The 25,859-nt window shown below is 37.4% G+C and overlaps 2 protein-coding genes across 2 annotated transcripts; both read left to right on the top strand.

Annotated features, from left to right (window-relative positions):
* The first annotated feature begins 8,773 nt into the window (after positions 1 to 8,773).
* Positions 8,774 to 9,712, top strand: LOC103673516 (olfactory receptor 4F15). The gene has a single exon (XM_008702303.1). The coding sequence runs from the start codon at positions 8,774 to 8,776 to the stop codon at positions 9,710 to 9,712; it is 939 nt and encodes a 312-aa protein (XP_008700525.1).
* A 10,753-nt stretch (positions 9,713 to 20,465) lies between these two features.
* Positions 20,466 to 22,020, top strand: LOC103673517 (olfactory receptor 4F3/4F16/4F29-like). Its single transcript, XM_008702304.2, has one exon. The coding sequence runs from the start codon at positions 21,082 to 21,084 to the stop codon at positions 22,018 to 22,020; it is 939 nt and encodes a 312-aa protein (XP_008700526.2). The 5' UTR covers positions 20,466 to 21,081.
* Positions 22,021 to 25,859: the final 3,839 nt, after the last annotated feature.

Here is a 25,859-nt window from a genome sequence, read left to right as displayed (position 1 = left end):
ACTCCTTGGGATGCAAAATGAAGGGAAGAATTTAGAATTACTAAAACTTAACAATAAAAAGCTATTAAAATCTCAGAGGAAGGACCCAGAGAGTTGAAACTCAATATCTGTAGAAGGGCTGCTGCTTGGCTGGTGCTAGGGTCTCTGAGCTTAGAGGAGGGCAGAGACACCACCCCTGGGGCAAGGGTGCTGCTGGCTAACACAGGTGTCCCTGAGGAGGGTGTGATGAGGTGAGGTCCTCCAAGGTTGTAACGCAGCTGCTGCCTGGGAAAGAAACCAAGGTTGCCAAGGGGAACAGTGTGGTTGGGTGATGCTCACAGGCATGGTGAGCAGAAAGGAAGCCCACGGGCAGCAAACAGGAAGGAGCAAGGAAGTCCCTTCTTCCTCTTCCAGCCTTGCAGTCTCCCTCTAGTGCCCCCTAAGGGCAGAGCTGGCCAAAAAGAAATGAGTTTGCAGAGCCTCAGCTCCTGCATCCTGACAGGTACAGAAGGATAGCTTAGAGCTGAAAGATAATAGTTCATAGAGCACACGTAGTTACTTAAGAAATTATGAAAATTCAATTAGGGAGGGTCTTACAGTTTTTTAATTTTAAGGTAAATCACCTCATAGAGTTTCCCCATTTTAAAAAGTTTCAGGTACTGGAAAATTAGTTAATTAGCTCAAGATCGGAAAAGGACTGTTCGGAAGATCTAAATCCAGAGTCTAGATTGCCAGGCTCCTGGTCCATTGCTGCCTTCTGTCACTTTAGATCTTGTGTCCTCAGTGGCCAAGTGTCATGTCTCCATTGGGCTAAGCTGTCACTGAGGGGTACCAGTGTATTATTCACCTTGTCTCCTGAGTGTCTGTTTGTCAAATAGCAGAGCTTCAACAAACGTTCATGAATGATTTTCACTTAATAAATCTATTCAGCCCTATTTTTACGTTTCTTTTCTGATTTCTTGTTTCAGTTAAGTAGAGCTTTCATTTTGGACAGTTTTAGTGTTAGCAAGAAGTTGCGAAGGTATTCTAGGGAGTTCGTATACAGCCCTTGCTTCAGTTTCAACCATTTCTTCTAATGTTATCATGTTTCATATCTGTGGTCCATCTGTGGTACAAGGAGAAATCAACACTGGTACATTCCTATTAACTCGATGCTAGACTGTATTTGGATTTCACCAGTGTTTCCATTAATGTCCTTTTCTTTTCTAGAGTTCAATCTAGGAAAGCACATGACATTTCGTTTTCATAATTCCTTAGCATACTCTGGTTTGAGGGTTTCTCAATCTCACCTTGTTTATAATGGCTGTGATGGATTTGGGGGATATTGGTCCGGTATTTCATAAATCTCCTCAATTTGGGTTTGTCTGAATTTTCCCCTCAAAATCAGACTGGAATTTTATTTTTTGGTAAAGAATACTATAAAGATGAAGTGGCTTTTTTATTAAATCATACCAGGTGGTACATAATACATACATGTCATCCGTAGCGATGTTAAACTTACTCAATTCATTTATCAAGGGACCTTAATGAAAGAGAAGTGACTCATGACATGTTACTTCTGCGGCTATCTTTTACTTACAAATTTTTAGTTTTTTCTTTCAGTTTCGTACTTAATTTATATACAGAGAAAATTGATATTTATGAGGCTGTTCTACATAATTTGTATTAATTTCTCAGAAAGTGAATATTATCAAATTATCTAAGGACGCTTTTATTATTCATGATTTATTATTCATCATTCAGGATTTAAAGTGGCAGAGAAGGGGCGCCTGGGTGGCGCAGTCGTTAAACGTCTGCCTTTGGCTCAGGGCGTGATCCCAGCGTTCCGGGATCGAGCCCTGCATCAGGCTCCTCCGCTGGGAGCCTGCTTCTTCCTCTCCTACTCCCTCTGCTTGTGTTCCCTCTCTCGCTGGCTGCCTCTATGTCAAATAAATAAATAAAAATCTTTTAAAAAAATAAATAAAGTGGCAGAGAAAATAACCGAGATGATCTTCTTAAAGAGTAGTTTCATTCCTCCCTCCTATGACTCATTTAGAACACTTTCCTTTGTTGCTCTGATCGCAATGAATACATTTTTAGGAGACAATTTCCTTGGCTAACTGACCTTAGTTGTGCAATCCTTAGTCATGATAATATTAGTTGGTCACTATTCCCTAGTTCAAGTAATTAGCTGTATTTTCCATATATAGACACATTTTATATACCTCTGTGCATTTGAGATAATAGTCTGGGAATAGCTCCAAGGGAAGGATGGAGTAAAGTTGACAAGAGGACAAAGGTATTAAACTAGATAAACTTCAGGGACAAGGAAAACTCAGGTAATGGTTTGCTATTTGTCTATTTCAATTATGTTTTGGCCCAGAAGCAGGAAGAAACAGGTAGTGGTGAGGAGATGATGAGCAGAGCAGGAGAATAAATACAAATGGTTGTCAACATGAACTGAATTAACCTGAAGTTCGTATAAGTGATATGTGAAAAAAAAAAAAAAACCCGATTTCATAGAATCACGATGGAGAAAGGATAATTGAAAACCTGCTGAGAAGAAAAATATGTGGGGATCTAACTCACCCTAAACTAAACTAATGTAGTGTAGGTTAAATTTAGGTGGTGGAAGGATGGAGAAAACAGTAGGGAACTAAATATGTAATGTTTCACAACCAGTAATCAATCCTCCTGATTTTATGTTCTTTAGATGTTTAGAGTTTTTCTAGGTCACTGCAGTGAGATGTTTGGTGGTAAAATGGGGGTGGTTAGGCAGAGTGTTAAAGATGAAGGGATAGAAGATGATCCTAAAAAGGAAAACTAAAGGAATCGACGTGGTTAAAACTAGAGGGCACAGATGAGTGATCTTTATTTGCTTTTACCAGGTTAAAGGATATCAAACATTTACCTGAGGGAGTTGCTGACAATGTCTTTATGTTCACAGAGAAAGAATCGAGTGGCCATCGGCTTACTTGAAAGGATGAGAGATTTTCTTTTCATAAGGATGAACCTTTGGTCTGTTATGTCAATAAAAAGCAAGACGCCAAATAAGAAAACGAATTTTCAAACCGTGTAAACTATAGAGAGCCTGACATGTTCAGGATGGAGAAATGAAAGAAAGGAACTGTGTCAGAACACATTTTTAGACCTCTTCCAACTGAGTGATTTTATTAATTGGGGATAATGAGCATCTTTCTCTCTTTTTTTTCCAGAACATTTTGAAATGAAAATTCTTATGAATCTATTCTAAGGGGTTCCCCAATTCTAATTCCATATAAATCAAGACATTGATTTATTTATTAAAGATTTTATTTCTTTATTTGAGAGCAAGAGAGAGAGCATGAATGAGGGGGAAGGGCAGAGGGAGAAGGAGAAGCAGGCTCTCTGCTGAGCAGGTAGGCTGATGGATGTGGGGCTCTGTCCCAGGACTCCAGGATCATGACCTGAGCCGAAGGAAGACGCTTAACCAACCGAGCCATCCAGGTACCCCTCAATCAAGACATTTAAATGATATTCCATAAGGAGGGCACTTGATGGAGTGAGCATTGGGTGTTATAGGCAATGGATGAATCACTAAATTCTACCCCGGAGACAAATAATACACTATATGCTAACTAACTTGAATTTAAATTTAAAAAATTTAAAAATAAATGATGATTCCATTAAATGCTGCAGAACCTGGATTTTCTGCATGCCATGATCATTTACATAGTCTAAATAAATAATGGCTGTAATTCGTGTCATAATGCTTGAGTGTAATAGCTAGGCCAGAACTAGAGAACTCAGGGTGGAATATCTTCTAACGGTGATGGCCTTAAAGGAGCAGCGCTGTTTCCATGGAAGTCTGCAATGTCTCAAGGTGATTGAGCACCCAGAACCCAGTGTCTCCTTCTAGAAGCTGTTGAGACTGTATCTCAGAGGCCCTGGAGAGACACTCAAGAAATTTGAATAGTTGAAGACAGGAACCAAGTTTCCAGATCTCCTATTTGTTATTGTAGTATTTTGTCTTTTTTCTTCTTTTAGGGATGCAAACTAGATACCTTTTGTCTTTGGCCCATTTATCCTTCTATTCTCAGATTTAGCTCTCATTCTTGGAACCTGGCTCTTTCCTCCTGAGCTCATCTGTTCTTGACCTGTCTCCTGCAGCAACCAATCCAAGCTCATCCTTCTTGGGTAATGAGTTGGGTTTAAAATGAATCAGTTATTTCTTTGTTGTGGAAATCATCACTTCTTGCACACATAAGATCTCAGCGAAGGAGAGTCATCTGGTAACTTATGTGTTTGTCTACAATAGCTTAATATGGCACCTTTCCCTTAAGCAATGCCAGTAAAACTAGGGGATGCAGTATGTTAGTCAAAAGTTAGGGGATACATATGTTAGTCAAAAAGAAAGCAACCCTAATGCTAGCAGGAAGCAATTCTGAGCCATGGGACATTTGAGATTGCATATCTGAAGGAGCTTCCAGTCTGCCATTTCTTACTGTTTGTCACAATTTTCCCTCTCTAACTGACCATCTTGGACTCCTGCTGCATTCAAAGCCAATTTCCTGTTGTCTTCCTTTCTGTCATCTTTCCAACAATTTCCTTTCTGATTTGAAAAATGTATTTAACTTTCTTTTTCTCCAAAATTGTCCTTTTTGCCCTCCAGCTAGACTCTGTTTTTATGGAAGCTTTCCACAGAATTTAAATATATACATATGTGTGTGTGTGTGTGTGTGTGTGTGTGTGTGTATTTTTTTTTTCCCCCTGAGTGACTCAATAAATCCTTTTCTGATTTTGCTAACCCTATTCCTTACAAACTTATTAACAGTCAGGTTTATCAGGATTTCTTTGATCTTCTCACTTGATCTTTTCTTTTCCTTTTTTTAGAGAGAGTGAGAGAGAGATGTGTGAGCAAGTGAGGTTGGGGGAGGAACAGAGGGAAAAGGGGAGAGAGAATCTTTTTTTTTTTTTAAGATTTTATTTATTTATTTGACAGAGATAGAGACAGCCAGCGAGAGAGGAAACACAAGCAGGGGAGTGGGAGAGGAAGAAGCAGGCTCATAGCAGAGGAGCCCGATGTGGGACTCGATCCCAGAATGCCGGGATCACGCCCTGAGCTGAAGGCAGACGCTTAACCGCTGTGCCACCCAGGCGCCCCGGGGGAGAGAGAATCTTAAGCAGGCTCCATGCTCAGTGTGGAGTCCAACGTGGGGCTCGATCTCATGACCCTGAGATCATGACTCGAGATGAAATCAAGAGTTGGACACTTAACCGAATGAGTCACCCAGGGGCCCCATCAATGTTTTTTTTTCCTTTTTATGTTTTTGTTTTTGTTCTTCACATTTCAGTTTGGAGGAAGCATCACTTATATTTCCAGGTCATAGTATATTCTCACTGTCATTCCTATTTCATGGAAGCCTTGGAAAAGTTTTGGCTAACACACTTTTCCCTTTAGTGATCAGGAGGAGTGCTTTGTGCCTTATTTTTCCTGCCCATTTCTAGAAAAATTTTGATTAGTTAGTTCATAAGTCCTGATGTGGAGGTTTGGTTTTAAGTCATTAAATGGCTTAAACCACTTTTACTTAAAATTGTCCTGATAACTGCTACCTAAATATTTGTTGAATGAATGAATGAATTAGCCAAGAAATCCAGCCAGCATCATTTCTGAGCTGCTTTTCAGTCAGAACAAGCAACTATGGTACACAAAACCTGCCCCAAGTGTCCTGTACCATATCTGGGGAGATAAAACCCATGCATATTTATCAGAAAGCCATTGAAAAATTACTGTGACAGAAATCATAGTTGTACAAATTCAGATGAAAAAATAAGTCAGAATACTGAGAGGAGACTCTGTGAATGTGGAAATTGAACTAGAAAGGAGCAGAGTGTGCGTGACTCCTCCATATTTGATGAATTACAGCATTTCTTCAAGCGTTCTTATCCTTTCTAGGGAAGGGAATCTGTATGTAACACACCAAAACTGCATTTTTGGTCATGAATGTGGACTTCACAAAGGCAGGAATTCTTGTCCATGCTGTATCCTCAGTGTCCGGAATTGTACTTGGCATTGTGGGCACTCAAACATATTTACTGAATTAATGAATAAAAGTCATTTCAAAATCATTCAGAGAAGCACTCAGGATGAAATGACATACCTAGTTGTCCAAGAACATACTGGTTGGCTGATTATCTTGGGATAATCCCAGGATAGGTTCCTCATCATTGGTGGATATTAGTTGGTCAGACTTGGTCCTAGATGTAATAGGAATCAGAAGTGTCTTACGTGTAGTTTCAGGGAGAAGGTCCCGATGCACTACCTATCCTTCCTCCTTCAATATCTCTTCCATCTTCCTGACAGGCTCTCTGAAATTTCCTCTGTCAGATTCATTGCTTAGTGATAAAGTTTTCCTTTTCACCCTAAAACATTTGTTCACTTGTGAGAAGTTGTGTTGTACAGAATAATGGCCCCAAAATATTCATGTCTTAATCCCCGAGCCTGTGAATATATTACTTTACACGGCACAAGGGACTTCGCCACCGTGATTAAGAACTTTGGGATGAGCAAATTATCCTGGATTATCTGGATCAGCCCAATGTGATCATATGAATCCTACCTTACAAGTGGAAGGCAGGATGGTAAGAGTCAGAGAGGAGATGTGATGGCAGTTGGCAGAGTTTGGAGTGATGTACTTTGAAGAGGGAGGTAGGGGTCTGACGCAAAAAATGCAGACAACCTTGGAAAAGGAAGGTATTGGATCCTCTCCTAGGTCCTCTAGAAGGAATGCAGGTCTGCTGACACCTTGATTCTAGCTTGGAAGACTGACCCATTTTGACCTTCTCATCTTCAGAACTGTGAGATCACACATTTGTGTTTTTGTAAGCCATGAAATTCCCAGTAATTTGTTACTGTAAAAATAGAGAATGAATACATACAGAACTAATACGAAGTTCTATTTAGGGCAAAAAACATTCAGTGGGAGCCATGGGTTCTTGACCTTCTATAAACCCTCCCACCAACTGACTTTGTGATAATGAGCAGGTTACCTCATATATCTCTTTCTATATAAATTATTTCATTGGTATGACATGGAGTCATGGAGTTGTACTAAATCAGAAACAGCCACTGAGCCTTGGACCTCTGATTTATTTCTGGCAGTTTTTTTATCCTTAAGAAACTGTCATTTTGTCTCCCCAATCTGAGATCTGGCTACCATCCTTTAGCTTTTTTCTGCCCTTTATCTCTGTAACTCAATTGTTACTTTCTCTCAAAGCCATAGACACTGTCTGGCTCTTTTCTACTAGGTTTTTAGAAGAATTGTATTTGTCGCTTTTTTCTCTGTTTGAAATGTATTTTGAAAAAGAAGAGACTGCTTTTATGTGGCAGCATTCACATATTTGGGGATCCAATGAGTATCTATATCTATCTATCTATCTATCTATCTATCTATCTATCTATATCTATCTATCTATCTATCTATCTATCTATCTATCTATCTAATTTCTGTCAGTTTATCACATATTTTGTTAAAAGTTGGGATTTTTTTTCTTTTGGAAAGTGAGTATGATTATAAGATAAAATGACTTTTTTTTCCAGTTTGAAATATATCAAGGTCCCTTTTTTAAAAAAAATATTTTATTTATTTGAGAGAAACAGCAGAGAGCACAAGGGAGGGAAGGGAAGAGGGAGAGGGAGAAGCTGAGCAGGGAGACTGATGGGGGGCTTGATTCCAGGAACCCAGGAACCCGAGATCATGACCTGAGCGGTAAGCAGACGCTTAAGCAACTGAGCCATCCAGGTACCCCATATCAAGGGCCCTTTATTGACTACTTTAAATTAATAATTGAGGCCCATATTTTGTTTGATGGCAGAATTTTTTTGTGCAAATACTTATTTGGTATCATTAATAGCTAAAGGAATGAGCTTGGGATCCTGTGATAACTCCTAATTTGTAACATAAAACATACTATTACCTTAGTGAATTACAATATACTTTATTTACTCCAGGGTCATTCTTCAGTCCCTTTTATTTCTTCCTTCATTCAACCAGTGTGAAGCACTCATTAAATAACTGGTGTGTTCGTCACCACTGGTGATTGTGATGGATGTGGGGGATACTCATGTGAACTATGATGATCCCTGTACACAAGAAACTACACATTACTTTGAGAAATGGAAATTTATATTATCAGGAGAGGCAGAGCAAAATCAATGCTAACAGTGCAGAGAGAGTAGAAAGACGGAGGCAGATTTGGAAGATTTCACAAGGGAGGGAGCATTTGAACTGGGACATTGAAAATTGGGACAGTAGAGAACAGAATGAGAAATTCTGAAAGCTGAAAGAAGGAAAACATTTAAAGTCTAATCAAGCAATAGGAATAACAGAACAGAGACTTTGAAAGCTATATGCTGTGTATGAACAATTGTTAGGTGGCTCAAATGAGCAGCTGAAATCCTATCCATAAGAAATCATAGTCAAAAGTATTTGGAGTTGACCTTGTATGTTACTCAAGTAGAATGCAGGACAGGAGGAAATAAGAAACAGCCACGTGATAGCAGAAGAAAGCAGAAGGGAAACAGGTCCAGAGGTGGAATTCATTTAGTTGTAGCAGTTCTGAATCCATACTGGCATTGGGAACCAGCTACCTCCTCTAAGTAGAAGTCCAATGTGCATGTGATGAAGATTATTTGGCTGTGGGAACTGTTAATATGATAACTGTTTTCATGGGCCAGAGGCTTCCTTTTGTGAACACTAATACTTGCCAAGGCCATTGTTTTTCATTTTCTTTCTTCCTTTAGGGAACATAAAAACTGATCCTGGTGTCTGAGGCAATGGACAGAATGAACCAGTCAATAGTATCAGAGTTTGTGTTCCTGGGACTCTCGAATTCATGGGAGATCCAACTTCTCCTTTTTGTTTTCTCCTTCTTGTTCTACTTGGCAAGCATGATGGGAAATCTTGTCATTGTGTTCACTGTAACCTTGGAGGCTCATCTGCATTCCCCTATGTATTTCCTCCTGGCTAACCTCTCAGTCATTGATATGTTGTTTTGCTCAATCGCAGCCCCTAAAATGATTTGTGATATTTTTAAGAAGCATAGAGCCATCTCTTTCTGTGGATGTATTACACAGATCTTCTTTAGCCATGCTGTTGGGGGCACTGAGATGGTGCTGCTTATAGCCATGGCCTTTGACAGGTATGTGGCCATATGTAAGCCTCTGCACTACATGACCATCATGAGCCCAAAGACGTGTCTATACTTGTTAGTCACTTCTTGGGTCGTTGGCCTCATCCATTCATTGGTTCAATTAGTTTTTGTGGTAGATTTGCCTTTTTGTGGCCCTAATGTGTTGGATAGTTTTTACTGTGACCTTCCCCGGCTCCTCAGACTTGCCTGCACAGACACCCAAGCACTGGAGTTCATGGTTACTATCAATAGCGGGCTCATTTCCGTGGGCTCCTTTATCCTGCTGGTCTTTTCCTATGTCTTCATTTTGTTTACTGTTTGGAAACATTCCTCTGGTGGCTCATCCAAGGCTGTGTCCACACTGTCAGCTCATATCACTGTGGTGGTTTTGTTCTTTGGGCCACTGATGTTTTTCTACACATGGCCTTCTCCCACATCACACCTGGATAAATACCTTGCTATTTTTGATGCAGTTCTGACTCCTTTTCTGAATCCAGTCATCTACACATTCAGGAACAAAGAGATGAAGGCAGCAATGAGGAGACTGTGCAGTCGTCTTGTGCATTACAGGAAGATTTCGTGAACAGAAGGTATGAAGATACAAAATCACAGATTCTCCCTCACGGTGGTTGTAGAAAAGACATTATGCAATTTCAGAAAAATCCTCAAAGCTTAAGACATGTTATATGCCTAGAAATCTACTATCTATGAAACTATGATGTCTTTTTCACTATTAAGTCAGAAGTCATGTTATTCTTTGATATTCTGTACATCAAAGTGTTAAAAAGTGAATAATATATGCTTTGTAACCTACATGGTTAGGAGAATGCCATCATGTAACCGAGTAAATAAAAATGTTTTATGTTTTTCCTACATTGTACAGATTATTCTATTGATAGACAAAGTATACATTTATATTATCCTCCATCTTCTTACTTGAGTTTATATCTTGTTTGCAATTCTCTTTGTTGTTAGACTGTTTGCTTCTTATTTCTCCATCCTTTACATCCTTATCAGTCTCCTCTATCTGGCAGTGTAGGAAATTGTTAATTCTATGTGAGAATTATAGATTTTTAAAGCTAGATTGGATTACCAACATCATTGCCTTTAATCCCTTCTGTTGCACTAGCTATAACCCAGGAGATGAGGGGTGACTGGATTTAGCCCAGGGGTAGAACCGAATTTATCAGAGATCCAGGTACCAGAAACATAGACCCTGGTTGCCTCGTCAATGTCCATTCAATTTCAAATTAGTTTTGCATTTGAATTTCTGAACATATTCTATTCTTTCAGCTTTTTCCTGTAAGGTCTATCTCATTTAAGAGGTTTATACCTCTTATGTGTATTCCTTCTTTCTGGTAAATTTCTCAGTGAGCATTAAGCACTTCCTTTATCATTTCTAAATCCTTTCTTAGTTTCTACCATGACGATAAGTTTCCTTGTTCAGGTCCTACCAAAGCTGAGTCTTAAACCATTGCACTAATTATGAAAAACATGTTTAGCATTAATTATCAAGCAGGATTCTTTTGTCTACAGTGGTATCCAGAGATTTTTTACTAAATTGCATTTTGTAGGCCTAAAGTCCCCCCAAATACTTAAAATTAGTGATGTTATTTCTTTTGTGGGAAAGAAATGTCATTGATTAACTTTGTACTCTGCTTAAGTAAGTGACACTAAGATCATTTCACCTCTCCCAGAAAGAGAAATTAAAATATTTCAGCAAATATAAAGTGAAATATTTACAGAATATGTATGAAGGGTTTTTTCCCCATACATTGTGCAGCTTGTTACTTAACAAAATTACTAGACAATGTAACAGAATGCAATAACTGAAGTTTCCTTCACGAGGCAATGCAATTATGATTGTCTGCCATCATTTGTGTTCTAGGGGAGGTAATAAGTGAGGTGACTCGTATGGTGCTTTTTACAATCTAGGTACTGTTCTCAGGGCTTTACGTTGAATCTTAGGGAGTAGATACTCTCACCATCCCCATTTTACACAGGAGGGGTCTGAGGCACGAAGATGTTAAATGTGCTCAAGTTGTATTAAGTAATCAGACTGGACACAAAGCCTTGTGGTTTTGATGCAGGACCTGTAATCTTAACTCTTGTGCTATAGCGAATTTCTGGTAATAAAAGATAATGGAATAACTCCTTTACCTAAAAGCAACCTCTACTTGTGGCCTTCCTCTGGTGACCTCATCACCACCAAAACCCAGTATTTATGGGGTTAGTAAATTTACAAATATTTTTTGTGTATGTAAAACCAACCAGGCTTTTTGTCCAAGGTACTCACTACTATCAGGGAAGTTGAAATGCCAGATTTCCCTGATATACTGTAGAGGAAGGAGTCTAAAGGCTCAAGAAGATGTTTGAATGGATCTATTATGTGTAACCTACTTAGATACCCCCTAACTGTATCCCTCTGGGGGGGCTGGGCAGCATGGCATCACCAAGATTGCTTTAATAAAAATGTCGGGAGGAAGGGGTTATGCAATAGGTCAGTGAGTATACATGACAATGATTCTCTCAGAACTTTCCCCAGAGGTACCCTTGATCATGTACTTGCATAACCATACACTAGGAATAAAGGAATATCAGAACATTTTGAGGACTGCTGGACACAGAGTCTGAGCTGAAATGTATACTCAAATTCCTAAAGGGTCATTGTGGTCCTTTATTTGAAAGGAGGCATGTGGGAGTTAACTATATACAGAGTCCCAGTCTAGATCTGGTGCATAGTGGGTCCACCAAATGACACCCCTTCCACCCTGTGGTCATTACACCATTTCCTGGATGTATAATTTGAACGGATGTACTTGGTCGTTGGTACAACTCCCACACTGTTTCCTTGCCCTGTGGCTTTCAGGTATTGTAGAGGGGAAGGCACCAAGACTGTCACATCCACACACTCAGATAGTATTTTTAAAAGTACATTATATTTTGTAGGGATAGTGGTGGCAATAAGATACCCAAACAATATGGGAATGGTGATCTCCACCCTCTGCCCATTTAATTCACCACTACGGCCCCTACAAAAGTCAGGCAGATCTTGGAAAATGACAATGGACTAGTGTAAACTCAATCCAGTAGTAGGCCCAATTGCAGTTGCTGTACCAATGATGGTATTTTTGCTAGAGCAGATTTTTTATTTTTTAAAGAGTTTATTTATTTGAGAGAGAGGGAGAGAGCACAAGCAGGGGGAGTAGCAGAGGCAGGGGGAGAAGCAGACTCCTCACTGAGCAGGGAGCCTGATGCAGGACTCGATCCCAGGACCCTGAGATCATGACCTGATTTGAAGGCAGACACTTAAGCAACATCAGGCACCGTAGAGCAGATTATCACAGCCTTGGGTATATGATACGTGGTCATTGATCTAGTAAATTTTCTTTTCCATCTCTTTCAGAAAGTAGCGTTAGAAACAGAATTTATATGGAATGGACATCAGTAGTTACATTTCTACCCTTTGTTATAACACAGTCTGAAGAGATCTGAATCATCTGAATGGTTTGTGTCTATTTAAGATTGTCTATTATACTCACAACACCATGCCACCAAACCAGATAATGAAGAAACGACAAGTACATTCATGCTTAGGTCGCACATATGTGTTGTCCAGGGAGTGAATAAATTGCATGAAGAGTAAGGAAATTGCCATATCATTAAAATTTTAGGATTTCAGAGATATGCATCAAAGACTTAATCATAGGAGAAAACCCAGGGGAAAAGGTCCTTGACATTGGTCTTGGGAATGATTTCTTGGAAAAGACACCAAATGCACCGGCAACAAAACTAAAATCAAGAATTGAGAAGGTATCAATCCAAAGAACTTCTACACAAAAGGAAAAGAATCAATAAATTGAAAGGGCAACTTACACAATGGCAGAAAATGCTTGCAAATTCTATATCTGAAAAGGGGTTATTATACAAAATATTAAGAAATCATGTAACTCATAGCAAAAAGCAATTTATCCAATTAAAAAAGGATAAAAGACCTGAACAGAACAGACATTTTCCTAAAGAAGACATACAAATGGACAACAGACACATGAAAATTTGCTCACCGTCACTAATCATCAGGGAAATGCAAATCAAAACCACAGTGAGATTCATGCCACACCTGTTAGGATGGTTATTCTAAAAAAGACAAGAAATAAATGGAGGAAGGATATGGAGGAAAGGGAACACTTTTGTACTGTTGGCTGAAATGCAAATTGGCACAGCTGCTAATTTACAGTAAACATTATGAAAGTTTACTAAGAACAATGTGGAGAATGCTCAAAAAATTGAATACAGAGCTACAATATGATCTAGCAGCTGTATTTCTGGGTATATATTGAAATGAGATGAAATCAGGGTCTTGAAGAGATACCTGCACACTCATCTTCACTGCAGCTCAGCTATGGAAACAATGTAAAGGTCTTTCAATGGATGAATGAAGAAAGAAAATGTGGCATATATACATACTGGAATATTCAGCCATAAAAGGCAAATCCTGCAATTTGTGATAACATGATCAGCCTGGAGGCCATTACGCTAACTGACATAAGTCAGGTAGAGAAAGACAAATAATGTACAATACCACTTATGTGTGGAGTAATTTTAAAAAAAAGAAGCTGATTTTATAGATTCAGATAATAGAATGGTGGTTGCCAGGGCTTTAGGGGAGGCAGAAATGGGGAGATGTAGGTCAGAGGGTACAAACTTTCAGTGTAGGAAGATGAGGTCAGAGGATCTAATGTACAGAGTGGTGATTATAGTTAGTAATATGGTATTGTGTACTTGAAGGTTGCTAAGAGTAAATCTAAAGCATTTTTATTACAGACACAGAGACAAATAGTCCCAAGAGTTTACTATATGAGGTTATAGATGTGTTAATTTTCTTGATCTTGGCAATCATTACACAGTATATGTGTATATTACTTCATCGCATTGTAAAATCTAAATATATACAATTTTGTTTGTCAATTATCCTGAATCAAGTTAGAAAAAACCGTAGGAGTTCAATGGTCTGGGGAATGTCAGGACATCCTCTTAGAGTAAAGGAAAATTACTGAACATTGTACCTTCCACCATTAATAAGGAAGCACAATGTCTGGTAGATTTCTCCTGTTTCTAGAGGAAACACTCTATAACAGGAATAGCGCTCAACTCATGTAATAAAAGAAGTGAAAGGCTCTCAGCTTGAGCAGGGCACAGACCTGGAAAATGTTTTAATTTCCAGCATTTCCAGATTTGATGCAAATAACCCTTGTACCTGGACCATCCTACCTGCCATTCCTATAGTATTAGAAAAATTGGTAGTGAAAAAAAGAAAGGATGTGTAGTTTATAACAAGCATCAGTTGGAGAATCACAACACATTTTTTTATAGTTCTGGACCAACCATTTCCTCCAAGGATTACAGTTCAAGTGAAATACAGATACATGATAACACAAAATATCACATCATACCATGGATCCACGTTAAAGAAAAGGAGGTGTTGGCACATGAGCCTTGGATCTATTGGTCCTATCAAACTGTACCAACCAGAATCTGCTGTTCTAACGGAGGAATGGAATGGCTTACTGCAGGTGCGGCTGAAGCAGCAGCAGCTTGGACTTGATATTTTGAGATATGTACATATATATACACAATAAATAATTAATATTTAAACCCTTCTAATGGAAAGAACTTCAGGGAATACCTTTAGTTGTATGCTTCCCTTGGAAGGAAACAATAGCTGTGGTACAAATCTTCCTAATTTGTGGCAGGCCTATTTGTTTGGTTTGTCCAGGGACTAAGAAAGAATGAGTTTATACAATTATTGGCATGGAGTTCTAGGGAGAGGTAGGTAGCTGGACTTCTCAGAAAAACAGAGGATGACAGTGTTCATGCCCACATAAGAACTTAACTGAGGTTACTCATTGTACATGAATAAGATGACCTGCCCCTGTGGTTGTCAGTCAGCCTCTTTCCCCAGCTGTTCTAGAACTGTTTCAGTGGCATCAAAGCATAGCAGCAGAACTGATGTCTCTGCATAAAATCAGCTACATGAATTTCCCATCACTAAGGCTGATTTGCTTACCATTGCTGCTGGTACCCAAGCTGCCAAAACAAAAGTAAATGGTCAGCTCCTTGGATGGTACCATATCTTACCTTACTCGGAGAGGACTAGGACTCTTCACACTTGTGACAGACTGAATTAAGTTAAACCCTTCTTTCATGGAATGAGGAGATGCTTATCTTCATAGGGATATTTTCCTCTATTTCTATGTCTTTCTCTAATCTCACTTCACAGGGAAAAATAATTATCTATATAAATATATCTTATATATTTAAATATTTATAATATATGTAAGATATATAGAAATATATAAGATACATTTATATAAATATATAAGATGTTATAAATATAATAAATTACAAATACCAAAATACTTATAAATTATAAATATGTATGCTATACATATTATGTAAAATAGATAATGTACTTTGTAAATAAACTATAAATATGTTTGTAACATATGTAATATATGTCATAATATATATTTACATAATATAAATTATCTGTCATCTATTTATTTGTTAATTTTGGGTACTTCTTTGCCTTTCCCACCCACAGTGGTACTGCCAGCAATACCATTTATTGATTCATAGAATACCTTTGTTGCCTTATCTGTGGTTATGGTTTGATATATAATACTGCATTTGGGCATATTTTTATAGGAAGTAAAGTGTGACCATGGGTTTACACACCCATTGCATTCACTGGGCTTACCTGTGCTCTAAACCCCAGAAACAACTGGCTTGCTAGGGTAGTGTAGTGGGCTACAGAAGGCTCAGCTTTTGTGTCAACTGGGAGGTGAACATCTTGAATTTTAGGACACTACCTGATGCAGTACATATCTTAAACCAGTGGCCAATATATACATTGCTATCTGTTCAAAAGCTGGAATATATGAATCCAAGGTAGAAGAAGTTACTCTAACAATAAGACCAAATAATATATTGGGGAAATTCATGCTTCCTACTCATGTGAACTTTGATTTAATGGTAAACAAATCAGCCTTAGTTGAGTTGAGAGCTATTCCTTACAGAATATAGAATACAGAATATGTTTCCTCCAGAAACGGGAGAAATCTACCAGACATTGTGCATCCTTATTAGTGGTGGAAAGTATAGCTGTTTTATTCACTTTTAAGCTCCATTCACTAGAATGAATTACTATATAGTTAAATCTTTGTATACATCTCTAATTACTCAATATAATGATTGCATAAAAATAAGGTTGTGTGTACTTTCTTCTACTATTCAAATTAAGCACAGTGGCTTTTTTAGAGATGATCAAGATGATCATAATTAATTTTTTTGAGTTAATATTTACCTATTTTTAGAGATTAATTCTAATGGGTAATTATCAATATTTATAAAATTTCCAACAAAATAGCATAAAGACATTAAACAAAAATATTCCTCTTTATTTCCTTTTCCCTCTCTAGTGTCTTATTATGAGTTTTAGATCACTGGTTGCCCTGGTCAAACCAAATAGTTCTCTAGGGGTAAAATCCCCTGATCCAGGAGCTCCTTCTAAACTCTCATGTTTTTATGGTATCACTTGGTTATTGTCTTCTTGAGCTGTAATTAGCTTCATTTCTTCTAATGGCAGGATTTTATATGGCATTTTGTGTTAGAAAACACAGGAAAATTTCAAACTTCCTGAAGATGCTGTTCCCTTTATACAGGTAAAACAGAGGAATGGAAATAAATTTAGCAATGCAAAAAGTGGCTTTAATTTTAGACATGATTTTGTTGTTGGAATTGCTATGAATATGAGTCATATCCTCAAGTGCATGAGTGTTGTCCTAAGCAAAGAAGATAGTGTCCAGGGTAAGGAATTAAATAGTATAGAAGAATAATTGTGAAAAAGTTGGTTGACATTTTGGAAAAGGTTAACTGACCTTGACTTTTAGCTGGAATCACATCGTACCTTGGGTAGTGTGAAAGACATTAGAAACAGTCAAATGGTTTTGTAATATTTTGTATTCAGCGTAGGTTGCAATTAATCAGTCTATGCTGATTATATAAATGTTTCTCACCCTCTGCCACCTGATCAGCAGATAAGAAAGACTGATGACACAGGAAGATAACAAGGATAATTATATTTTTCTCCCCATTAGCTTTTCAAAAAAAGATGGGTATAAACCGATCATTTTCTGTGAAAAGGGAAGCAAATTTATTAGGAACGTGTCAAGTTTATAACATGGAAAAGGATTTTATAGATATTTCAATAAAAATAGAAAACAAGAAGACCCAAAATCCAAAAGCTGAATAAATAATTTACAATGTAACAGCATTTTAAAATATGATGTGAAAGATTAAAAAAAAACCCATAAAGCTACCAGGAGATTAAACTAATTTTTTCTGGTCCCTTAATGGTTTGGCATTAAGAGTGTTTTATATGAATTTTATCTCTAAATTGTAAGCAGAAAGAAGAAAGTTTTAAAGAAGGTTGACAAATGAGAATTTTTTTTTCATGGGAGGGAGAAAAAGATTCTAAGAGGAAAATTAAAAAATACTGAGTTTGTTGAATCTTGCAAACAGAAAACTCAGGGGTGACTTAATTTGTTGCATTTATGTACAGAAACGGTTATTTGAAAAGTTCTTTTCAAGATTTATTTTTCCCAGAGTGATAAAAAGTAAAAGTAGAGAAGGCAGATTTTACTTGAGTATAAAGAAGGTTTTGTGACAATTTGAAAGATAAAAATGCGGAAAGTGTGGGCTGAGGGAGATATTAAACTCACAATATTTTTATATTGAGAAAATTTATATGGATGATGATTCAGATTAGTGCTTTTCAAATTTAACAGCTCTCTGTAGATCCCTTTCACCTTGATAAATACTATTTAGAACTTCAGTTCCCAATATTTCCTTCATCTAAAAAGGATTAAATGTCTGGAGATCTGTTTGGAAGATTAATCATTTCCATTCAGATCAAGAAAAAGGATTGATCACAACAGAAGACAAAGAGTTAGACTGTGTCTTTTGTATCATGGATATTTAATTAGTTACAAAATTATGTGTTTAATTAATATGTGTAAGAAAAGTTATTTCAAAGCATAGCAAATATATAACAGAAGGTGAGTTCAGAATACCATTGTTCAGTTTTTCCCTATGGGTATTTGATAACTTTCAGGTGAATAAACACATCTTTGTGTCTCTATCTCTGACTTTTGTTCTGGACTGAGATTTCGATATGACCCTGTCTCAAGTCACTTTAAAATTGTGAGGACACAAACCTTTCAAGTTTCTGTATTCCCTGATATTTGAATGGATGTATTTTTATCCTTTTAGTGCGTCTAGTTCCATGTTCATATCTTGTTCTGCCTTAAAGTCACTTTTCCTAAAAATCTCAGTTCTTAAATAGTTGATGGAGACTGGAGAGCCAAAATGCAAATGAATCCGTGGTTCTATAAGCATAGCTGATAAAGGCTTATTGAGACCCTTGGAGATATAATACTATATTTGTGATTACAGAATTTGTCAGGAGTGGGTCCAGAAAGTAATGCAAATCATAACCTCACAAACCACCATTTACTTAAAGTAAGCTTTAGCCTTCTTTCCTTCATTATATACATATAGTTTCCTAATTTCTTTACCCTTTTTAAATTTCCATTTTAATCTTGTTTATTTCTTCTTTTTTTCCAAACTCCTCTTCACTTCTACAATCCTTTACTTTCTATCTTATCTGTTGCTTAGGAACTATACAGTCTCTTTACCCATCTTCCTTAATTATATAATTGGACATATTATGTAATCATCCAAATATATCCTCTTCTTTCAGCAAATATCTATTTCCTGAAATATTTACAAATTCCTATTCTGTACTGGTGTGGTTCTAAGATGAGGTTCTTTACTCTGTGGGGGTTGCAGTACTTCTACTCAGGAAGGAGAACAAACAAAAAAAATCAATGAATCAATGAATTACATTTGTAGAAAGTACTATAAAGAAATACAGTGATTTCTGAGAGCAAATACATTTTATCTACACAGGATGGTATTTATTTTGATCACTAAAAGATTATAATATTATATCTATTATGTGGAAGGAGATGATCATAATGTATTGTTGGAATACTCTGGGAACCAAACTGAGGGTTACAGAAGGAAGGGGGGTGGGGGGATGGGGTAACCGGGTGATGAGTATTAAGGAGGGCATGTGTGGGGATGAGCACTGGGTGTTATACGTAACTAATGAATCACTGAACACTACATCAAAAACTAATGATGCTATATGTTGGCTAATTGAAAATAATAATAATAATAAAGAAATATCTTTTAAATATGAAATTTTGATGCTGTGTGCTGGCCAGTGCCATTTTATTTTCTTATTCATTCATTTATCTCATGTGTGGAGCACTATTAAGGACAAGTGAAATAAAGGGAAGTAAAATCGACATTTGCTAAATAGTTACACATTGAATACATGATGACAAACTTTATCTTTACAACTTACTCAGAGAATTAGTAGTATTCATTGCAATTTCATAGATAAACTGAGGTTCAAGAATTTAATTAACTTGCCCAATATCAACTTAGTGGCTGAACCAGAGTGTAACTCTTGGTTTTGTGAATCCAAAATCCATGTTCTTTCCACTACACTATGTTGCTTCTCTAAATAAAACTAAAATTACAAGGTAATGTGATAAGTCCTTATAAAAAGGTTTGAACAAAATACTTTTCACTGCACCGTGATGCCTTTTGTGCTTTAGGTTTCTCAGATCATGTGTTCAATATTCTAGGGCAGTGCTTCTCAAATGGTGAAGATGTAGGTTCCTCTCCCCACCCCCCCCAATCATGGATTGATACTCTAGTAAATACAAAATCATACATCTGGGTTTTGCTGTGATGTAAAATTGCTAGATAAGTTCCTTAGCACTCTCAATTTCTGTGCCTAGCATGATGCAAACTCATAACGGACAGTTTATGGACCTGCACTTCTGTGTGGACCACTTCTTTATTACTTCAGGGAATCTAAATATGAATAAGTCATAATCTCTGCCTTCAAGGAGCTTACACTCTTTTGGTGAGTTAGAACTGTACTTAGGTTACTAAAACACAAGACATAGTAAAATAAATGCTAGATATATAAAGCAAGACCTCACAGATATGTTTAAAATTTAATAAGCCTTGAAGATAAATATGTTCTAGAGGTGGGAAGTTAGGAAGAAGGGTCTGTGTCAGAATAAGGCTTGTAGTTTTGGAAGTGAATGAAATAGTTTAGAAGTGGTGAAGAGTTTTGTGTGATTGGAAGCAGGCTATATTCGTCTTGAACCAAAAATCAAAAGAATTTGGTGTTGAATTCTTATTACCCAAGTTGACCAATCTTGTATCTCATGAAAAGCAACATAGTATCTACCCTGGGAGGAAGAACAGTATTAAATGCAGAGAAAACTTGGTGGCTATGCTAATAATAATAAAGCAAGACTTTGTAGACGTTGTAAACATTTAAGTAATATTAAAGATGAATATATTCCCAGAGGTGGGGACTGGGATGGAAGAGAAGAAGGGTCTGCCTTCCAGATAAAGGCTTATGGACTCAGAAAAGGTTGCAATAGTGATTAGTTCTACGTGACTGGGGCCAGATCGTATTAGTTTTGAACCAAAAATCAAAAGGTTTGGCTCATGTTGACTACTGTTACACCTCAGGAGTAATCACGGCATCAACCCTGAGAGGGAGCAGAGGGTATCAAATGCAGAGACAACTGGTGGTAGAGAGCAGCTCCCCCTGACAGCCACCAATTTTTCTGGGTAATCACATTTGAGAGGCCATGAGCATATCAGGTCGGTTCTAATTCTACAGTAGAAACAGGCTTTCATAATTTTGACCTCTCTCCCAACTTATTAACATAATTATCATAATTTACATTTTCTCCTATTGTCCTTCCTCAGGTAGCAGTGCCAACAAAGCCAATGGATGGAATGAATCACTCCGCAGTGTCAGAGTTTGTGTTCCTGGGACTCACCAACTCCTGGGAGATCCAACTTCTCCTCTTTGTGTTCTCTTCCACGTTTTATGTGGCAAGCATGATGGGAAACTCCCTCATCATGCTCACTGTGACTTCTGACCCTCACTTGCACTCTCCCATGTACTTCCTGTTGGCCAATCTCTCCTTCATTGACCTGGGAGTTTCTTCAGTCACTTCTCCCAAGATGATTTATGACCTTTTCAGAAAGCATAAAGTCATCTCCTTTGGTGGCTGCATCACTCAAATCTTCTTTATCCACATCATTGGTGGTGTGGAGATGGTGCTGCTCATTGCCATGGCCTTTGACAGATATGTTGCCATATGTAAGCCTCTCCACTATCTGACCATCATGAGCCCAAGAATGTGCATCTTCTTTTTAGTGGCTGCCTGGATGACTGGCCTTATCCACTCTGTGGCTCAGTTGGCTTTTGTGGTAAACTTACCCTTCTGTGGTCCTAATGTATTGGATAGCTTTTACTGTGACCTTCCTCGGTTCATCAAACTTGCCTGCACAGACACCTACCGACTAGAGTTTATGGTCACAGCCAATAGTGGATTCATCTCTGTTGGCTCCTTCTTCATACTGATCATTTCCTACGTCATCATCATTCTCACTGTTCAGAAACACTCTTCAGCTGGTTCATCCAAGGCTCTGTCCACACTGTCAGCTCACATCACTGTGGTCTTCTTGTTCTTTGGTCCTTTGATTTTTTTTTATACATGGCCAATGCCCACCATACACCTGGATAAGTTTCTGGCCATCTTTGATGCTGTTCTCACTCCTTTCCTGAATCCGGTCATCTATACATTCAGGAATCAAGAAATGAAGGTGGCAATGAGGAGGGTATGCAGACTGCTAGTAAATTACAGGAAGATCTCTTAAGTGATGCCTGTATTGTGAAGAGCCCTTGTTGATTACTGATGTTCATTACTGATGGTCAAACTCAGAGAAAAACTCTTATTTGTCTTTTCTTGATTTGAATATACACACTAATACAGGGTCTATTTTGTTTTTCACTCAGGGGGGAGGGACATTCACTTTTGAAAAGAGAGTTACACAGGAAGTATTTTTAAACCAATGATTATAGTAATCTCAAGACTAAATTCCTAAGGAGCAGTATTTATATAAACTCATTTTAGAAATATAAGATGGCATACTTCTTTGAGGCCTTCAGAACATGAAGTATCTTCCAATCTACCTTAATACGGTATGACTTCATCCTTACTTGACTACATCTGCTAAGACTATTTCCAAACATGTCACATTCATAGGTATTGGGGATTAGGATTTCAGTTCATATATTTGGTAGACACAAAACAACCCGCAACAGTGGTGCAGGCAGTATAGGTTCTTAGAAAGGGAATGGTTATAGTATATCTATCTATTAATCAGAGTGAAATATATTTAAAATAAACCGAAGGAACTTCAGCTCTTTCATAGGCAATTAACTATATTTTAAAAATAATAGAGCATACAAAGTCAGCATAAGACACAAAAAGTTATTCTGGGGAGCTAAAGAATTTCTGCTAACTTGGATGATTACACAGAAGGTAAAGAATAACATTTACTGCCTTTAGTCAAGAGTAGGATGAATACACCAAGGTAATTTGTCAGGTCATTGTAAATGAGAGGAAACCAAATTCTGGTCTTGCTTCAATATAGTATTTGGTCATAAAGCATTTCTGTTTTTAAAAATAAAGTAATTAAAGCTGGGCTTTGCAAACTGCCAAAATATTAACATATATCATTGTTTATTTTCAGTCTCATTATTTAAAAAACATATACACCTATATGAAACCAAGGCAAGTAGAATTTACTTCTTAAATCTTCTACAGTTTTCTATCTATATTGGAGTTTGTCTTCTTCTTTCAGATTCTATCCATTATCCCACTGAATAAACAAAACCAGATCCTATTACCTTGCAATTACCTCTCATACAGTCTTAATCATCCATTTTATGACTTAAACCAAAGCAACTTAATTTTTGTTTCACACACAGTACTCTATTAAAAAAAAAAAACAACAACCCAGAAACTGACAGCAGTAGTTTAAGTGAGAAAAACTGGCTTTAATCAAGAATTATTACAATAGGGGAAAAGGAATCTCAGTATAGAATCGGGCTTCATATCCAATACAGCAGAACAAGTGTGGATTTACAGCCAAAGAGCAGACGGGAGGTAGTTGGTGGATAGAAATTACTAAGGGGAGGGTACATTTCTCAAGCTCATAAAAGCCATCTATGAAAAGCCTACAGCCAATATTATTCTCAATGGGGGAAAAGCTGGAAGCATTTCCCTTAAGATCAGGAACACGACAAGGATGCCCACTCTTGCCACTATTATTCAACATAGTACTAGAAGTCCTTGCAACAGCAATCAGACGACAAAAAGGGATAAAAGGTATCCAAATTGGCAAAGAAGAAGTCAAAATGTCTCTCTTCGCAGATGACATGATACTCTATATGGAAAACCCAAAAGAATCCACTCCCAAACTATTAGAAGTTATAGAGCAATTCAGTAATGTGGCGGGATACAAAATCAATGCTCAGAAATCACTTGCATTTCTATACACGAATAATGAGGCTGAAGAAAGAGAAATTAGGGAATCCATCCCATTGACAATAGCACCAAAAACCATACGTTACCTTGGAATTAACTTAACCAGAGACGTAAAGGACCTATATTTTAGAAACTATAAATCACTCTTGAAAGACATTGAGGAAGACACAAAAAGATGGAAAAATATTCCATGCTCATAGATTGGAAGAATTAACATAGTTAAAATGTCCATGCTACCCAGAGCAATCTACACTTTCAATGCTATCCCGATCAAAATACCGAGGACATTTTTCAAAGAACTGGAACAAATAGTCCTTAAATTTGTATGGAACCAGAAAAGGCTCCGAATCGCCAAGGAACTGTTGAAAAGGAAAAACAAAACTATAAAAAGTGAGTCCACTTGGCTATATTGATGGGACCTTCAGAGCAGTCAAAGAACAATTTTCACAAAGTTAATAATATAATTCATATAAAGTGAACATTGCCAATTCTTATATAACATACTAATGAGGGAACCAACAGGGTGGTAAACTGGTTCCAATCAGGTTTTGATAGAATCTATTTCTAAGACAGACTGGATCTCACTGTAAATGATCCTTAAGATCTTGATTTTATCAATTCCATGATTCTGACTAATGCCTGTGTTTTATAAATGAGCTGAGGCACAGTGACCACTTCAGATCTTTTAAGAGACAAACCCGAGGGAAAAAGCTAGAGTCAGATTACCTCTTATTTACAAAACATTTTTAAATTAGATTTTCCTCATTTATTCCATTTTAATATGGCATTTTCTCCTGGTGGGACCCTAACTGATACAAGCACTCAATATATAAGACATAGAAACAGTTCATATTTTAAGATATTCAAAAAGTTTAAAATAAAAAAGTATGAATAATGCTAAACTTCACTATTAATTAGGGAAATTAAAATTAAATAAATTCTCTAGGCTGAAAGCCCATACACAGTGTGGGACAAATGTAGAAATTTCCTCAGCTTTGTGGCATAAAGATACCAGTCTCAAAATCTGGAAATAAGGTCCAAGTGATATGGCAGTTAGAATGTAGGTTTATTGGCTAAGATGTTGACACGTTTTTCCTGGGTTTATAAAGGATCCAAGATCTATAATGATAACACCCAGGGCTCCTCTGATCTGGTAGTTCCACTCTTTATGGGTCATGAGTCCACCAACCCAGTAGAAAGGAAGGCATCAATAAGCTCTGTCCATTGCTAATGTAATTATCCTTTGTCCTAACTGATAAGTCTCTCATATGACTACAAATCTGAATGTATTCTTTCTGTTCATTAACTAAACAGTTGTGGTCATGGGGCTTCCATGTGGTCAAGGGACTATTTAACAATATATATTAAAATGAAACTGCATAAAATATTTCCTAGAAATTGCACTTCTTATTATATATCCTTTGGAAGCACTCAGACATATATATAACAACACATATAACAATTTTTGCTATTACCTTATAAAAGCAACATTGGGAAAATCCAGATGTTCACTTATGGGAGAATGTTAAACTGTTCTGATGGCTGTTCTCCAATTGTCTTTCCATATCTAATTTTCACTGTGTTGACTCTCCTTTGTGCCCTGTAAACTGAACTTTATGGACTAAATCAACCAGTTGCTATGCCCTTTGACTTCTGCTTGGGTGTAGTTAATGGAGGCTATTGTAGAGATTTGGAGGACGTGAAGAGTGAAACCTGGGTATTAAGACCCTCAGCTTCCTCCCTTCCGAACTTTGTGTTGACAATACTGCATTCCTCCACTAAAGCTCTCAGATCTTGTTGGTGGCCTTATACTATTACTGTAGCTCTTTCTCTGGTTTATGGTAGTGTTCCCTCCCATTGTTTATCAGCTTTAGGGATAGCACCCTGTAGTTACAAATCCCGGATACTTTTAATATTCCTTGCTGATTTCCTTTATTACTGCCTATCCCTTGTTGATTATAGTTTCCCCATTTACTCTATTTGAATGAGACATTTTTTCCTGGTGGAACCCTAAAATAACTATTTGCATAAAGAGAAGTCCCAGGAAACAGCCCCTCACCATGGGATTCTGGGAATGGAAAGTTTACATAGAGGAGTAACTGTCTATCTTCCTTGTCTGGGGCACATTGGACTTTGATCCTATGTGGCACATATCACCCAGAC

This window comes from Ursus maritimus, unplaced genomic scaffold, assembly GCF_017311325.1.
Source record: "Ursus maritimus isolate PB19 unplaced genomic scaffold, ASM1731132v1 scaffold_35, whole genome shotgun sequence".
NCBI classification, from domain to species: domain Eukaryota; kingdom Metazoa; phylum Chordata; class Mammalia; order Carnivora; family Ursidae; genus Ursus; species Ursus maritimus.
Note: the sequence above shows the minus strand (reverse complement) of the source record. Positions and strands in the feature narration are given on the sequence as shown.